General features: G+C 43.0%; 1 protein-coding gene across 6 annotated transcripts in view; it reads left to right on the top strand.

The window, feature by feature from the left end:
• The window catches only part of RHOBTB2 (Rho related BTB domain containing 2), a 149171-nt gene that overhangs the window by 107707 nt on the left and 22431 nt on the right, over positions 1-19033 (top strand). For all 6 annotated transcript variants that reach the window (XM_068272299.1, XM_068272300.1, XM_068272302.1 and 3 more), the window contains 4 exons: positions 5327-5528; positions 7335-7438; positions 12073-12258; positions 17428-18332. In XM_068272299.1, the coding sequence (XP_068128400.1) occupies positions 5327-5528; positions 7335-7438; positions 12073-12258; positions 17428-18332 (1397 nt within the window). The remainder of the gene's footprint in view (positions 1-5326; positions 5529-7334; positions 7439-12072; positions 12259-17427; positions 18333-19033) is intronic.

The following is a 19033-nucleotide window of genomic DNA, read 5'->3' as shown; positions in this document are numbered from 1 at the left end:
CTTAAAGTGAACCAAGCACAATTTTTTTGCACCCAGGGCATCTCAATAGCACATTTAATATGCATGCCAACAATATGGCTCATTAAAAAAAAACTTCAATGCTTTTTACATTTAAAAGTTTGTCAGAGGCCTTTATGATCTAATTTCCTCTTACTTCTGTGTCCTGCCCGCCCCCAGAAGTTTTAGGCAGATAAGGACTGATGTAATTCTTTTATTGCACACATTAGCAAGGAGCAAAAGCTTTCATCAGCAAGGGGAGGGGAGTAGATTGGACATTGTGCTTCAAATAGTTTGCTGAAGCCACAGATGCTCTCTTTACACCTTCTCCTGGATAAATAATGGGCAGATAGAAGGGGAGGGGGCAACATGGCAGCTCCTATAGCTTTTAGAAACAGGAGGAAAAAGTGGTGCTTGGTTCCATTTAATGTCAGCAAGAACATGCCAAATTGTGTACTGCATGTATTACAACAGCATAGCACTGTAATACAAAGAGTTTGGGTGACAACAGCATAGCACTGTAGTACAAGAGTCTGGGTTCTAAACTGGCATGTCTGCAGTACAGACCTGTCACTCTTTAAAGTGGAACTAAACTCAGAGCTTTCTCTCTCTGCGCTAAACGATTAGCCACAGAATGATGACCTTTAAGGTAAAAAGAAGTTTTACTTGGATTCATTTAAGTAGAAAAACTGAAAGGGTTAAGCCTCTGTATTTACTTGTGTGCAGAGAAATGCTGCCGCACAACTTACACACAGCTCACAGCTATGATTGACACCTGATAACAGCTAATTGAAACTGCAATCTAGCTAAACAAGCACAGAGCACATCCAGAGAATGTATTCAGAGGCCATATGTGAAATAGACTTTTCATTGTGTGATGTGCTAGAGTTCTGGTCCACTTTAAAAATATTTGACACAATATAAGAAGATAAATGTGACAAAGGAGACCAGGGTCTGTTGTAGTATTATATCTGGATAGAATGCGACTAGTTTACTTTCAAAGCTGCAGCAATTGATCTTTTCCATTCCCAAACATTTACGTAGTGTTGTAAAACTAGATGAAACAATAGTTAACACACTCTTGTGTCAACTTTCTTAGCTGGCACCAAATTTAAAATGAGTATCGTTTTGCATTTTACACAGCACTTCTGCTTATTGGAAATGGGTCTGTACAATCTATTCTAAACTATGATTTCTTGACTGGGCCTTATTCTGGTGTTCAGACCAAACAATTGGATCAAAAACTCTTCTGGGGCCCATGTGACTGAATGAAACAAACTGCCAAGGCTCAGATACACTATAAGAGCTTTTCTGAGCATGGTTTTATCGTGATTGTGATTTTACGGTGATTTTAATGTACGTAAGTCAATGAGAGCGTTTTTTAAAAAGCTCTCAGAAAGCTCTGATGGCCAAAGAGCACTCAGAAAAGCACTTATAGTGTGTCTGAGCCCTTAGAGTCATATAACACTATACGGATTGCCATAAAATCCATGGGGTGGGGAAAAGTTGCATTGCAACTTTAGTATGTATCAGATTGATGACATGTGTGCCTTCCCTGAATGATATTTTTTAGTGAGTTTAGGCTGTATTGGATTTACTGTATGTGCTCCAAATCAAGTGATATCTTGTATACAACATATTAAACAACAAAATAGTTGGTAACAGTCAACTTATACATTTGAGTATAAAACACTGTACTTATTTCCCCATGCAGAACTATGCAGGGAAGTGAACTAGTGTGGGTTCCTCTTCTGCCATTTGCCTCACTCTCCACCAGGTTGTTCTCGTGCAAGGAACAATACCTGTGGAAAGACATGGCAGTGCTTGGTGGATGAACCTGTCAGTACCACTGAGGGCGTATGACTATGCTTGTCAGAAGGGCATGGCTATACATGGCAACACTTGTTGTTAGGAGACATGGCAATTCTTATTTTTGAGGGACCTGGTATTAGTCATGGGGAGGCATTCTCCGTTCATGTATTGACATATACTGTATTTAATTCAATACATATTTTCCAACTTAAAAGACAACTGAAGTGAGAAGAATGTGGAGGCTGCCATATTTATTTCCTTTTAAACAATACCAGTTGCCTGGCAGCCCTGCCGGTCTATTTGGCTTCAAGAGAATCTGTACTCTAATATTCTTACAATAAAAAGCATACCATTCTATTCATTATTTTCTCCTGTGCCCCTCTGTGCTGTTTCTGCCACTCTCTGCTGCAATCCTGGCTTGTAATTAACAGTTTTAGGCAGTGTTTACAAACAAACTAACCAGCTTCTAATAGGCTCAGCTAAGCATAGTGTGTGAGTCATTCAGAGTATGCAGGGGGCCTGCAGAGGGTGTGTATCGCTTCTACCAATCACAAGCAGCCCTGCACATTCCACACAATCAAGCTTTAGCCTGACAAACAGGACAGAGGAAAGATACATTGATTTATTACAGAGACAGTGCAGTTAGGAAAGACTGCAGTAAGCCAGAGCAGATTAGAACAGGCATAGGAACTTATAGGATAGAAGAACTAAGGCTGAAAAATTTGTTACAGAGTCTCTTTCAGTAGTGTCTGTTTCACACCAGAAACAAGCATGCAGCTAATCTTGTCAGATCTGACAATAATGTCAGAAACACCTGATCAGCTGTGTGTTTGTTCAGGGCCTATTGCAAAAAAGTATTAGAGGCAGAGGATCAGCAGGATAGCCAGGCAATGGGTATTGTTTAAAAGGAAATAAATATGGCAGACTCCATATAACTATCGCTGCAGTTGTCCTTTAAAATGGTCCAAAATAAAAGGACTACATATACTCGAGTATTCCAGGATGAAGCAGGCACACCATCTGACATTAAGTCAAGGGGTGCTTGGTGAAGTGGTATAGGCAGTACCACACTCAAAGTACGTCTGTAGATATCACCAGCACACCACAGCTTATAGCACACCTTTTATTTTGCCAGTCTCCACAATATTCCAACAATTGTTAAAGGGGGACCCTGCGTGGCACAATAAAAGGTGTGCTATAAACTGTGGTGTGCTGGTGATATCTACAGACGTGCTTATACTCAAGGGAGACCCACTTAGTCACACCTATATAAAACACAAGTCAATTTTATATTCTGCAAAATAGAATGGTACAAAAACACCTGGGGCTTGATTCACAAAGCGGTGCTAACTGTTAGCACGCCTGTGAAAACCCCCTTAGCACGTCTAAATGAGCTTTTCGTGCGCAAAACTTTATGTGCGTAAAACCTTACGCACTGCACAGAGCGCAGGGCGCTCCGCGCGAAGTGCCCATTAAAGCCTATGGGACTTAGCGCGCGCATAGGACTTTGCGCGCGCAAAACTTTGCGCGCGGTACTTAGCACGCAATCTAATTGAGAAAACCGGTGCTAACCTACTTAGCACCCTGGTTCGCGCGCCTAAAAACTTTAGACGTGCTAAGTAGGTTAGCACCGCATAGTGAATCAAGCCCTAGTTGTCCACATGGGTATTGAGCATGAAAGAAATATTATAAATATGGCCTGGTGTACAGGGTGCATAAGAGCGTGGCATGTGCAAGCCACTAATGGTGTATTGCATACATTTACAAGGTCACAATATGTACAATACAAACATCCATGTTTAAGATATTTTACATAAGTTGAAGATTATATTTCCCCAAAATAAACAGAGGAGATGCGGTATAACTGTGGTGATGGCCCAAAGTGAGCGGGAAACCTGAGCCAATGTTGTCAGACTGAATACCGGTATCCTCTTTCTCAAGTTTACAGATTACCCAGCAAGCTCGTGGTGAAGCAGATCTCCTAGGAGTGTGTAAGGGGCTAAAAAGGACCAAAAAGCCTCCATTACTAAAATGCTATGCAAAACAGAAGTGTGCAGATCTCTTATGTTGATCCTCTGCCCCATATAGCTGAGTTTGCCATTTTAAGCAGCTTCTTCAAAATAGAACCGACCTAACCTGTTGTTTGTGAAGTTCTTGTTTAATCTTGAGGCTTGCTTCACACTAGCCAGAATGAAATAGTACTGATAATCTGTACCACCCCCAAGGCCCATAGCAGTGTCAATTGCATTTAAAGAGAATCTGTACTCTAATATTCTTACACTAAAAAGCATACCATTCTATTCCTTATTTTCTTCTGTGCCCCTCTGTGCTGTTTCTGCCACTCTCTGCTGCAATCCGGGCTTGTAATTAACAGTTTTAGGCAATGTTTACAAACAAACTAACCAGCTTGTGATAGGCTCACATAAACAGAGTGTGTGAGTCATACAGAGTGTGCAGGGGACCTGCAGAGGGTGTGTATCCCTTCTATCCAATCACAAGCAGCCCTGCACATTCCACACATTTAAGCCTTAGCCCGACAGACACGACAGAGGAAAGGAGATAAGATTTATTACAGAGACAGTGCAATTAGGAAAGGCTGCAGTAAGCAAGAGCACATTAGAACAGGCATAGGAACTTATAGGATAGAAGAACTAAGGCTGAAAAATTTGTTACAGAGTCTCTTTAAGAGCGGCTGCGTGCCAATCAAAATCATGCAGGTTAGGTTTGTGTGTTGCAATAACACAACAGACAAGCCCAGACACGGTTAAGATGGACATCTGAGAACAGATTTGTCTTGGTAAAGCATGAACCCATTCTGCATGTCCATTGGTCTGCTGTCCTCTGTTTTGGGAAGTGATTTGGGGGTGGATCTAGTGATTATAAAGCCTTGTCCTACCTATTCACTATAGAGTTGTCAGTCTATAGTGTCTTCTGACTAGATGGATGCTTTGGGAAATATGGGTTTTAATGCTGGGAATACACGTTACGTTTTGCGCATTCGATTCAACGTGCAATCTATTAGCCATTCGATGTTCTGCTCAATTCTCTTATCTTCCACTCATTTTTCTTATCTTTTTTCCATTCACTTCTATGAGAAATCGAGCGGAAAAGAATCGAGCGGAACATCGGACATGTCAGAATTTTATCATCGAAGGCATCTATCGGAACGATTCTTAGCAAAAAACGTAACGTTTATTCCCAGCATTAGGTGTAGGGAGGGTACGTTTTTGTCACAGACAACACCTGATTGTTCCAGGGAGAGCTGGGGCACTTTGCAGGATTTTAGCTTTGAATACACTTTAAGGATAACTAGAGACAGAAGGAAGAGTGGAGGACCAAAGACTAGATGAAGTGGACTACACTGGACAGAGTAGAGTGGACATGCATGGTACAAGAGCCAGAACTGGATGAGTTGTAATACCAGATGGAGAGAGAGTGTATCATTTGTTTCATTTATACTTTTATTTTTGTATCCACCCATCCCACTTAGACTTTTATTTTATTTCCTTGCTCACAGATCCCAGCTGCTGGACACTGATATGGATTATGAGCGTCCCAATGTTGAGACTATAAAATGTGTTGTGGTTGGAGACAACGCAGTTGGGAAGACTCGTCTGATCTGTGCCAGAGCGTGTAACGCCACTCTGACGCAATACCAGCTTCTGGCTACACATGTGCCAACTGTATGGGCCATAGACCAATATCGTGTGTGCCAAGAGGTGAGCAATCTCTACATACACATAGCCAACTTCATGCTCATGTTTTATATTTTGTGTATAATTATTTACAGTATAATGCTACCAAACAAAGAACAAGAAATCCTGGAAAAAGGGCTGAAACACCATTGATAACCATGCAATACCTTTATTGAGCAAGAAATCAAGTTTACATGATAAAATCATAAGCATATAATTGTACTTTAGGCCGGTTCTACACTTGGCCATAGTGTTGCGGTCCGATGCTCCGTTCTTATGGCAGCACAAAAAACTACATTCATATGACCCTGCAGCAGCATGTGTCGACAGAGTCATATGCATAGCGCCGTGCACTTGCATGCCCCCCGTATGCGCTTTCTCGCCCAGTGACATACTCCCTGATTGACAGGAAGTATGTCGCTGGGATTCCTGGGTTTCCCCGTTATAATCATGTCGTAGCGCACATGCACGCCGCAGCACCACCACCAACGTATTTACATTTTTTGCATCACCTGTTGACTTACACGCATTTTGCTGTCGCTGCGTTGCCACGGAAGTCCGGCAGTAACGTGCTGTGGACTATGTGGAAGGTCGGCGGCCGGTCAGGCACTTTCGGCACAACGTGACTCGGTAAGTGTGCTAGGCCCCATTGCCTTGTGTTGTCGTTGCACTACCCTGGGGTAAAACGGGGTAACGCAACGCGCACTTGCAGAGCAAGTGTAAAAGGGGCCTCAAACTTATCACTTATGCATCTTTATATGAGGATTTTTTCATTGCACCTTGCACTTTGGTCCATTGTTATATAGCATCACAGACCTGGGTCTAATGCCTGGTACACTCCATGTTATTTTCTGTCAAACAGAAGGTCCAAATCGATTATTTCCGACAGGTCCGATCTGATTTCCGGATCGTTTTCTGATCAATTTTTTATAGACGTGATAGAAAAATAGAAGTGATCGAAAAATCGATCAGAAAAACTAGCAGAAATCAGATCAGACCTGTCAGAAATTGTTGATTTAATGCAAATTTTGGCGGGAAATTGCATGGTGTTTACCAGGCATTACACTTGGCACCCCATTAGGACTCCAACAGAGTGTATATGACATTTTGCCGAGCGGTCACTTTGGCGCAGAGTAAGCCGAATGATGGCTTACCCTGCTGACGGTGAAATTCAGGGCGTTGTTAATTACTATTACCCCTCTGAGTTGTAGCAGCTAGGTGGGAGAAGTATTTGGGGGTCTGGCGATCGCTGACACCTGAATTACGCTGCTGTGTGGCCATAGACATAATAACATGATTATGCCTTTGGCGTCGTCCAGATCAAACACCGCATGGAGAAGAGCGCGTGCCGAAATGACCTGCCTTGTTAACAGAACTCTATGGGGCTCTTCCTGCAGCAGCTAGGGAGACTTTGAAAAGGAGATCCGGGCACCAAATGAATATGCAAATCCTCCACCGCTTTATTTCATCCCTATCATAGACAAGATACACATATACAAGCAACGATCTGACAGCTGTTTCGCAAGCTCCTGCTTGCTTCTTCATCTGAGAAAGCAAGCAGGAGCTTGCGAAACAGCTGTCAGCTCATTGCTTGTATATGTGTATCTTGTCTATGACGGGGATGAAATAAAGCGGTTGAGGATTTGCATATTCTTTTGGTGTCCGGATCTCCTCTTTCCTTTTTAAAGGGTTTCAAGTGCTTTTAATCTGGAGGCACAGTGAGTAATCCATCATACCCCCGATCCTGAGGTTTGCACGCCTTATACTACTGCTGGTGTGCGGACATATGTACTCATTTACAGTATAATGCTATGAATTCTTTTTGCACAGGTATTAGAGCGGTCCCGGGATGTGGTTGACGATGTCAGTGTGTCACTTAGGCTTTGGGACACATTTGGAGACCACCACAAAGACAGGAGGTTTGCGTATGGAAGGTAGGCTTGCAGTTGATGTTCGTTCAAAAATAATTGTGGAAATTGTGGATTAAATCATAACAACCAATAGGGTTAGTTTTTTAGCAATCACGGTTGGCTACTTTGAATTTCTGTGTTTCTCTCATCACCCTTTTCACAGTTTTAGCATGTAAGTAACACATGTTTCTCGGTACTCAGACACCATGCATCTGACATTCCATTGTGTTTAATTTGAGGCCCCTTTCAAACTTACCTAGGATTCTTGCGTTGCGTTCCTCTCTGTTGACGCAAGATGCCGGGTAAGAAATGAAAGCCAGTGGGACATTCCATACTTAATGCGGTTTGTTGTGTTGTGCTGAAAGTGCCTGATTCACCGCTTGGCCGACACACGGAACAGCGTTACCATCAGACTTCCGCGGTGGCGGAAGAAATTGAAGTCAATGGTCGGTTGACACGTATATTTAAAAAATGTTGGCGGTGCGCATGCACGGAATGACGGAAATATGACGTAAAACCACGGGAATCCTAGTGACGTACCGTACTTCTGTTTAGTGATGTCCGGGGGAAGGAGGGAACTATTTGCTGTCCCTTCCTTCAATGCAGTAATCCATCCTCCAGATAACCGGAAGAGGGTAGGAAGCGCCCGTAGATGTATATCTATATTTCTTATGTTATATGATTAGATTAAGATAAGATACTGATATTCTTACCTTGAAGGAGTTAGACTCACACGTAAGGTAGCGGTAAAAACTTCTCAAATTTGTATTATTAACCACTTCACCCCCCCAGTGCTAAATTTCTCCGTCCCTCTGCGCACCGCTTCACCCCCAGGGACGGAGAAAGGCGCACTTGTTTGTTTACTGGCTGGGAGTGGGCGGGGAACTCTCGCGCACACTCCAGCCAGCCCGCACAGCAGGTTACTAATTGGATGTTAGGAACAAGCGTTCCTAAATCCAATTAGCCTCGCCGATTGCGAGTAGAATGAAGACGGCTTCAAACAAATGCCGTCTTCATTCAAAACAATGCAAGGTAAACAAACTTGCAGCCCGCGATCGCGCGACCCGCGCGCGCGCACACACCCCGGCTCTGCAGTACAATGATTGGTTATGGGGACTCTCCAGTCCCCAATAACCAATCATAGTACATCAGTACAGTAATGGAAGCAGCGCTGAAAGGGAAAAATCGCGCTGGTGTTTCAGGGGTAAAACCCCTCAGTTGTGAAATGGTTAAGGCACAATTTGACAACGCGTTTCATGGCCACAGCCGCTTCCTTAGGTCTATAGGTGTGCCCTCTCTCACTTGCCTCCTGCCAGCCTACTGAAGATACCCTTTGTGACAGTCGTGTAGCGCAATCGGGACACTGGGTACTACAGCCGAGTGTCGAAGGGACGGAAGTGATGTCACATAAGGGGAAGTGATCCCATACAATTTTCTAGCAGATTTACGTGCCAGATCGATTATTTCCAACATGTCCGATCTGAATTTCGATCGTTTTACAATCGTTTTCTTTGCTTTTTCGATTTTTTTTTTTTGGATGATTTTTGTTCAGTTCTATGAAAATTGCTGAAAAAAAGAATAAATAAACGATCGGAAAATTGAAAGTGATCAAAATTCAGATCAGACATGTTGGAAAAAAATCGATCTGGCAGGTAAATCTGCCAGAAAATTGTGTGGTGTGTACCTAGCATAAAACCAATACTTTAGTATTGCACACCACTGTAATTGGCAAGTGAAATCCCATGTTTGTTTAATCTATCCTTTGAGCAGTCCAGTTAGCCTTTAAAGGGATACTTAAGTGAAAGAGGAAAAATTTGTTTAACTCACCTGGGGCTTTCCTCAGCCCCCTGCAGCCGATCGGTGCCCTCGCAGCCCCGCTCTGATGCTCCTGGACCCGCCGGCGGCGACTTCCGGTTTCTCCATCACCGGCGGACAGGCATGGGAACGCGAGTGATTCTCAGCGTTCCCAGCCTGTATATCGCCCCCTATGCTGCTATTGCGGCCACCTGCAGGGGGCTGAGGAAAGCCCCAGGTGAGTTAAACTCATTTTTCCTCCTTCACTTACGGTAAGTATCCCTTTAACTCAGTTCATCAATTTTGTGTGGTTACTGGCAAGTGGAATTACATGCTGGGTTAAGATATCTCTTTGGGACTCCAGTTAGCCTTTAACTCTGTGCTATACTATACACTACATGCTTACTGTCAAGTGGAAATCACATGCAGGGCTCAATGTATCCCTCGGCCTCAGGGATCTCTAGACTTCTCTGTTTTTTTTTTTTATTGGAAGCCTGCAGCCATTGCAGAGCCATCTGAAGCTCTCCTGATGGATTTACATTTGTACGTAAAAAAAAATACATGACTGAATCTTGCTGCAGAATGTGGTCTTCTCCATTATGGATTTGCAGGTGGAGATTGGAACCTTCTGCCAACTCCACAAAGTCTTCATGAGATAAAAGAACCTAGCGTGGAATTAAAGTGTGATTAAAGTGACCTGAACTCAGAACTTTCTCTCTGCTCTAAAAGATAAGCAACAACATAAAAACATTTAAAGAAAAACATGTCTGTTACAGCTTATACAAATCCTGCAATAAATCTGCAGTGTGTCTACTTCCTGCTTTCATGGAATCAGCCATAGAGTTAACATCCTGTGTTTACAAATTAGCTGCTCTGCTGAGGCGGCCCTCTGACACAGCTCAGATCAAATTACAGTTGTGATTAGTCATACTTGAGGGAGAATTAGACTAAACTATTTAAATACTTACACAGTGAATGTCTCTGTTTTCCTTGTTCAGATTTTAGAGAATCTGTACTCTAAAATTCTTACAATAAAAGGCATACCATTCTATTCCTTATGTTATCCTGGGCCCCTCTGTGCTGTTTCTGCCACTTCCTGCTGCAATCCTGGTTTGTAATCAACAGTTTTAGGCAGTGTTTACAAACAAAAGACTGGCTTCTAACCAGAGTATCATAGGCTGAGAACTAGCTTACTGTGTGACTCATGCAGAGCTTGGAGGGGGTGTGTAAAGCTTCTGCCAATGACAAGCAGTGCTGCACATTCCACACATTCCAGCCTCAGCACGACAGAGGAAAGGAGATAAGATTTATTAAAGAGACAGTGCAAGTAGGAAAGGCTGCAGTAAGACAGACCACATTAGAACAGTAATAGGAACTTATAGGACAGAAGAAATAAGGCTCAAAATTTTGTTACAGAGTCTCGCTTCCTAAATTAAGATTGAAGTTACTGAAAAAGGCTGAGTCACTTTAGCAGGTGAGGGAGGAGGAGAGTAAAGAGAGCCTCTAGGCGGCAATGATTACATTTGATGATTAGCAGAGATATGGAGAGCAGTAAACCTTTCTGTCTGCATTGAAAGTACAGTTATGTTTTTACACACAGTGAATGCTTTCAAATGTGCTTTTATGTACTTGAAGCACCCACTGTCATGAAAATCTTAAAATTTTAAATATATGTAAACGTATATAAATAAGAAGTATGTTTCTTCCAGAGTAAAATGAGCCATAAATTACTTTTCTCCTATGTCACTTACAGTAAGTAGTAAAAATCTGACAGTACCCCATCTCCTCATGGGGTGTTCTCAGGGTGTTCTTTATTTTCAAAAGCAGTTAGTGAATGGCAGTTGCAATGTCCAACTGCCAAAAAAAGTGTACGGTGAGCAGGGAGGCTGGCCAGCATCTTTGTATAAATCCTTTTTAGGGAGTGTCTTTATAAAGAATAAAAGCCATACTAAGAATCTCCTATGGAGAGATGGACTAGCCCAAAACCTGTCGCTAATGTCAGATTTCTACTATCTACTGTAAGTGACAACAACATAGAAGAATAGTAATTTATGGCTCATTTTACTCTGGAAGAAATGTACTTCTTATTTGTATAGGTTTACATATATTTTAAATTTTAAGATTTAAGTTGCCCTTTAAGAGTAGGTACTTCAATTTTAGTTTAGGGAGTTTAATCCCACTTTAAGCACCACCAGTGGTCACCTGAAAGTCAGCGGTTACTTAAAATTTGATGAACTTCTATGCTTTCTATATAGGTAATATGTTCCCGATTAAAGGAACACACTATCGATTAACATGTTTTTTTCAATTGACATATGAATTGTTTGAGAAGTGCTGCTAAGTACGGGTGTATACATTTCATTTCTTATCTCTTTGTTTATTGTTATCAAATTCCTTTCACACTTCAGTGCCAAAATCTGATCGACTACATCATAAAGGGAGGGGGTATTCCCTCACACTGCATCAATTAATACTGTGTGTGTGAGAAAGCTGACTGATGTGTGTGAGAAAGCTGACTGAGCTGTCTGCAGAAAGCAGAGAAATGTATCTTATGTGCAACATAAACATTTGTAATACTGTAGTGTGTGAAACCTGATACCAGAGTTATTGTATATAACTCTGCTTCAATATATCACACTGTTCTTAGCATGTCAGACTGCAGAAATTCACCTGTGCAAATGACACATTTGAAATATAGCTAAAATCTACAGACAATTAATTAAAGCTTTTGCCTCTGATATTTATCATAAAAAGTAGGAAAATGTTTACACAACTACTTAGACATTATTTGAACATTGTCATTTTAGAACACTTGGGTATCGATAGTATTCCTTTAATACTCTTCCAAATGTCTTTTGTTTTAGATCCGATGTGGTTGTTTTGTGTTTCTCAATCGCTAACCCCAACTCCCTCCAGCATGTACAAACCATGTGGTACCCGGAAATAAAACACTTCTGCCCTCGTGCCCCTGTCATTTTGGTTGGATGTCAGCTGGATCTGCGCTATGCTGATTTGGAGGCTGTGAATCGTGCTCGACGCCCCTTAGCAAGGTTGTATACATGAACCAACTATGGGATTGTTCATTTATCTCACGGATATCTGAAATTGTATTTCCTGATTGGTCCAGACTTATGGTTAAGCCCTGAACTAATGACAAAACGGTTCCCTTGGCTGAGAAGCTTACATGCACTAGTCTCCAGCAGCTTCCACTGTTGTTCTTTGGTCACTAATAATTGCAGTTGATACGATTGAATCCTTCAGAGTAGAGGTGCCCATGCATCATAGAATGTATGGGCAGATCGACCAATCAGATTCACTCTGATCGAATCTGATTGGAGAGAGATCCTTTGCCTGCCCATACACCGCAGGCCGAGACCCGATCGATTTCAGCATAAAATCTCTTGAGAATCCGCCTTTTCATGCCACATCTGCCACCCCTGCGCTGTCCCCTCCAATGTAAAATGTACCCCTGGGTGCCCCGTGCAGTGTACTTTACCTGTTGTGTCCGCCATTGACTCCGTCCTCCAACCACATACACTCGCCCATGTGATTGCCAGCGTAACGTGGGCGCAGTGTGACGCCACATGCAACATGTGTGGCGAGTGTAGGTGGACTGAGGATGGAGACAGCGGGTGCCGACAGGTAAAGTGTACTGCATTGGGGGAGGGCTGCCACCAGCAAGCAAGAGAACACCCAGGTGCTTGTAAAATGTATAACCACTATAGTGCCAATAATTCAGCATTCCAAGCTCTCATAATGCATAACCATTTTATTTTGTATTAAAACACATCTACATTAGTTTCCCCTTGACAACTCCCTCCCTATTAAAACCTCTGCCGACTTGAGAACATGGAGCGCTCATGACATCCATACATCCCCACACATTCAATTGCTGAGTGCTGAAAAGTTATTTTAAAGATTAGGGCCCATATGCAATTCTCTTTTTCACTTGAGTTTTCTCCTACTTGAAATTTTCAAACTTGTCAATAAAATGCCTTTTAAACCACCAACAAGCAAACAAATACTCCAAATATTTTTTATAGTACTTTTTCAACTACTTTTTGGTACTTTTTCCATTGCAAAGTGCTAAAAAGTTGTTATAAATCGAAGATGAAAAATTATCTCCTAGGAGAAAACTCAGGAGAAAAAGTGAATTGCATATGGGCCAAGGTTTTTTATCTAGGAGAGAAGTATTTTTTAGATTATATTCAAAAAGTTTCACAGTGTAGTCAGGGGTTGAAGAAGGAAAAAATGGCCCAGGTTAGATTGGGGGCATATTCACGCAGACAGCACATGGTAGTTTTACCATTATTTACATCAGTTTTGTGCAATCCACATTACCTAGATAACACTAGTTTATTTATTTATTTATTTGTTGTATTTATAAAGCGCCAACATATTACGCAGCGCTGGACATTAATTTAGGTTACAGACAATATTTAGGGGTGACAAACAGCAATATGACAATACAGGAATACAAGAAAACCAGATCACACAGCACAGTATGAGTACCAGGTAATGCTTAGTCAGTCACTGGATGGAGCATGGAGTTAGGCAAGTTAGGTTCACTTAAATGCATAGCATGGGTGCACAGTAATAGAGGTGCATGATCAGGTAGGACACAAAAGGAGTGAGGACCCTGCCCAAAGGCTTACAATCTAGAGGGAGAGGTAGGGACACGAGATGTAGGGGACCAGAGTTCGGCTGTGGGTTTAGAGCAATTGTGAGGGGTGGTAGGCAAGAGTGAAAAGGTGAGTTTTGAGGGCCTTCTTGAAGGTGTTGAAGGAGGGGGCTGCCCTAATGGGTGGAGGTAGGGAGTTCCATAGTGTCGGAGCGGCTCTTGAGAAGTCTTGGAGGCGTGCATGGGACTGGGTGATGCAGGGGACGGTCAGGCGAAGTTCATTGGAGGAGCGGAGTGAGCGGCTTGGTGTGTATCTCTGAGTAAGATCAGAAATGTAGGTTGGACAGGTTTTGTGGATGGATTTGTAGGTCAGACACAATATCTTGAATCTGATTCTGGACTGGATAGGAAGCCAGTGAAGGGATTCACGGAGGGTAGCCGCCCTGGTGGAGCGATGGGAGGAGTGGATAATTCTGGCAGCCGCATTCATGATGGACTGCAGTGGGGCTATTCGGGTCTTAGGGAGTCCAGACAGAAGGGCATTGCAGTAGTCGAGGCAGGAAATTATGAGGGCATGGATGAGGAGTTTGGTGGTGGCAGGGGTCAGGAAAGGGCGAATCTTACAGATGTTACGAAGGTGGAAGTTGCAGGACTTTGTGAGGTTTTGGATGTGGAGAGTGCGGAGTCCAGGGTGACACCCAGACAGCGGGCTTGAGAGGTAGGGTGAATAGTATTGTGGTTAACAGTGACCTGCACATCTGGGAGGTCCAGGGATGACCGGGGTGGGAAGATCATAAATTCCGTTTTGTCTAGATTTAGTTTTAGGAACCTAGCGGACATCCAGGAGGAGATGGCAGATAGGCAGGAGGAGACCTTGTCCATAGTAGTGGTGGATATGTCAGGGGTGTGGAGATAGATTTGGGTGTCATCTGCATACAGATGATCGTTAAAACCCATGGAGGAGATAACCTTGCCAATGGAGGATGTGTATAGGGAGAACAGTAGGGGGCCAAGGACCGAGCCTTGGGGGACTCCCACTGAGAGGTGGTTGGGGGTGGACGAGGACTCATTAAAGGAGGTCGTGAAGGAGCGGTTGGAGAGGTAGGATGAAAGCCAGGTCAGGGCGAGATCGTGAATGCCCATGGATTGGAGGGACTGGAGGAGTAGGGGATGATCTACTGTATCAAAAGCTGCTGAAAGGTCAAGGAGGAGGAGAATGGTGTATTTACATTCAGCTTTAGCTAAGGCAAGGTCATTGACCACTTTGGTGAGAGCCGTTTCGGTTGAGTGGGCAGGCCGAAATCCAGATAGTTATCCACATTACCTAGGTAACACTAGTTATCCACATTACCTAGGTAACACTAGTTATCCAAATTACCTAGGTAACACTAGTTATCCACATTACCTAGGTAACACTCATTTTACTGTGATATAGTGAATATGCCCCATTGTAGCTCAGGCAATAATGCAAGATACCATGCCAGGTCATACCATACCATTTTCACCTGCACGGACCTGAACTCAGAACTTCCTCTCTACTGTAAAAGATAAGTAACAGCATAATAAGCTTTGAAGAAAATAATTCTTTGTTACAGCTGATGCAAATCCTGCAAATACATCTGCAGTGTGTCTACTTCCTGCTTTCATGGAAGCAGATATAGGTTTAACATCCTGTGTTTACAAATTAGCTGCCAAGATTCCTGAGCGGACACAGCTGAGAGATCAAATTACACTTGCTATTAGTAACAGATGAGTGGGAATTAGACAGGCTAGATGCTCTAAATACATGCAGGGTGCATTCCTCTCTGTTTTCCTTCTGTCCTGTGCAAGAGTTCACTTCTACTTCTAACAGTGTGTGTCAGTTGTGTCACGGGATATGGCCTCACCTCCTATTGGAGAAAAAGCAGTGCAGGTACTGCTTCTCATACTGGTTCTTGGTGTGCTTATGAAACCAACAGATGCACATAGCTTACAGAGATTGCAGGCAGTGACAGTAGGCGTGCTTTCAGCTCAAATGTGTATACAACAAAGGAGGATCACAAGCAGTTCTATCCCTGGCACCCACCAGTTCTATTCATGCCACCACTGCCATCTGCATGGTTTTAATAAAGGTCAGTGTTTTGATGTACCGTGCCCAGCAATTCTCCTTTGTTGTGTGTGCTCTGATCTCCCACATCACAGTGAGTGAGCCTGTCAGTTGGCCACATTGCTCTGTAGAATGCACCCAGGTGACTTGGTTAAAGAGACACTGAAGCGAAAAAAAAACTATGATATTATGATTTGTATGTGTAGTACAGCTAAGAAATAAAACATTAAGATCAGATACATCAGTCTAATTGTTTCCAGTACAGGAAGAGTTAAGAAACTCCAGTTGTTATCTCTATACAAAAAAGTCATTATCTCTACGACTTTCAAAGTCGTGGAGAGGGCTGTTTTCTGACTTTTATTATCTCAACTGTTAGTTAACTATTTACTTTTCCTCTGGCAGAGGAGAGGTCATTAGTTCACAGACTGCTCTGAAAGAATCATTTTGAATGCTGAGTGTTGTGTAATGTGCACATATTATAGAATGATGCAATGTTAGAAAAAACACTATATACCTGAAAATAAAAGTATGAGAATAATTTCTTTGCTGCTAATCTTCTAGTAATTATTCATAGTACACAACCAATTCATTATATCATATTTTTTTTTCGCTTCAGTGTCTCTTTAAGCTTGAACAAGGGAACTTGTTGTTCTTGTAGTCATTTAGTGCTGCAGGGGTGTAGCTAAGGCACATGGAGTGATCATATGTCAACCCATGATTCCCTCTGTAATCAGAACTGCTATTTGGTAGGTTTATCACTCCTCTCTTATTTTGCTTTTAATTAATGTTAAAGGCATTATTTCAAATAAAGTGATACTATCCTATAGTGGAAGAGATGGGGTGCCTGGACTTCCCTGTAGGAGAAAAGACACAGACAATGGGAGCCCAGATAGCGTAGTATGTATTAGTTGAAACAGTACAATTGTGAATGACAGAATGGCTACTCACAAGCGTTGGGTTACAAAGGGGGCAACCAACCACTGGAAGCAGGTGCAGACAATCATCCCAGCTCCACCCGGAGTGTCCAGCCAAAACTGGATGTGGTTGCTCTCTCTGGTGAACAAGGACTGGCTCTCACACTGGTGTCAACCAAGTGACGCCAGAGAGGACCCCTCCAAACTCTGTGGGGTGGGGGTTATATACAGCACAAAGGGGTAAAAAGGCACCCAGGTGTAAATAAAACTTGGTCAAAAACATAAAGAATGAGGTGGCTTACCTCTCATAAGACAAAAAGGTTTATTTAGCACGGGCAACACATTTTGTGAGTCACAGCCCGCTTCCTCAGGCCAATAAACATGCCAAAGGTAGAACTGGATTGAGAGCCTCTCAGGGGTAAGCCACGTCACTCTTTATATTTTTAGTGTTTTTAACCTAGTTTTATTTATACCTCAGCGCCGCTTTACCCCTTTGTGTGATACTATAGTAAACTCAGATTTCATAACCTAGATAGAACTCAATGAAATTCCTTTGCTATACCACCAGTTCTAACAGCCATTTTCTTCTACATCACAGGCCCATCCGCCCTCAGGAGATTCTGCCACCTGAAAGAGGTCGTGAAGTAGCTAAAGAGCTTGGAATTCCGTACTACGAAACTAGCGTGGTGGCACAATGCGGCATCAAGGAGGTCTTTGACAATGCCATCCGTTCAGCCCTCATTTCTCGCCGCCACTTACAGTTCTGGAAGTCACATTTGCGTAGTGTGCGCAAGCCCCTACCACAAGCCCCTTTTCTTCCCCCGCGGCCTCCTCCTCCTGTAATTATTGTGCCTGATCCTCCAGCACAAAGTGAGGACCATCCTGGACACCTTCTGGAGGAAGCATCCTGCGCTGATGTGGTGCTGGTGGTCCAAGAAAGGATTCGAATTTATGCCCACCGGATCTACCTCTCCACTGCTTCCTCCAAATTCTGTGACCTTTTCCTCATGGAAGATGGGGATCCCCCTGCTCAGGTTAAGGACCCCTTGTTGCGTGCCTCCAGTTTTGATGCTTGTGAGGGTTCGGGGGAGACTGAGGGAGGTGGCCTGAGAACCTCAGCCAGTGACGGTACACTCGGCAGGGAGGGTGACCGAGACTTATCAGGATGGAGCAGGGCCTTTGAGAGCATACGCAGTGGAGTTCTTGAAGAGCCACCAGGCTACAGAGCGAGAAAGGTAACTGTTGTAAAGATGGACAGCTCAGTGAGATCTGGACCATTCAGAGCTGTGCTGAAATATTTGTACACTGGGCGACTGGATGAACGAGAGCCTGAATTGATGGAAGTTGCTCACATTGCAGAACTATTGGAGGTGTTTGACTTGCGTATGATGGTTGCAAACATCCTGAATAGAGAGGCCTTCATGAACCAAGAGATCACCAGGGCCTTCCACGTCAGGAGGAGCAATCGCATCAAGGAATGCCTGGCAAAGGGAATCTTCTCTGGTGAGTGAATGGACGTAGATTAGCTCTATAGCTGTGACTACTGCACAACATTTAGCCCTCACAAAAATGTCAAAATGGTGCAGGTACGGTATGGTATAGTAATTGGTAAAAGCTTGTTGTATGTCATTTCTGAGTGCGACTGCCCATCACTCAGATGTGCATGCATTAGACCACTTCCAGTTCTGGACGCTTGCAGCCTGCTGCCAGCACCTAGCAAATAAACAGGAGCAAATGACAAGCAGTTACATGTACTTCTGTCAGCTGCTGAAATTTTCTTTGTATGGGCCATTCTTAAAGTAAACTCCATGTGAGAGTGATATGGAGGCTGTCATATTTATTTCCTTTTAAGCAATACCAGTTGCCTGGCAGCCTTGCTGATCTAATTGGCTACAGTAGTGTCTGAATTACACTAGAAACAAGCATGCAGCTAATCTTTTCAGATTTGACAATACTGTCAGAAACATCTTATCTGCTGCATGCTTGTTCAGGGGCTATGGCTAAACGTATTGGCAAAGGATCAGTAGGATAGCCAGGCAACTGGTATTGCTTAAAAGGAAATAAATATGATAGCCTCCATATCACTCTCACCTAGGGTTCACTTAAAGTGGATCCGAGATAAACTTTTACTCATTGCATAATTGTGTTCTTTTCATATAGTTTATAGGGCATTCCTCAAGCCAAATACTTTTTTTGTTTTGTTT

The sequence above is a fragment of the Hyperolius riggenbachi genome, chromosome 3 (genome assembly GCF_040937935.1).
Source record: "Hyperolius riggenbachi isolate aHypRig1 chromosome 3, aHypRig1.pri, whole genome shotgun sequence".
Classification (NCBI taxonomy): Eukaryota; Metazoa; Chordata; class Amphibia; order Anura; family Hyperoliidae; genus Hyperolius; species Hyperolius riggenbachi.
Note: the sequence above shows the minus strand (reverse complement) of the source record. Positions and strands in the feature narration are given on the sequence as shown.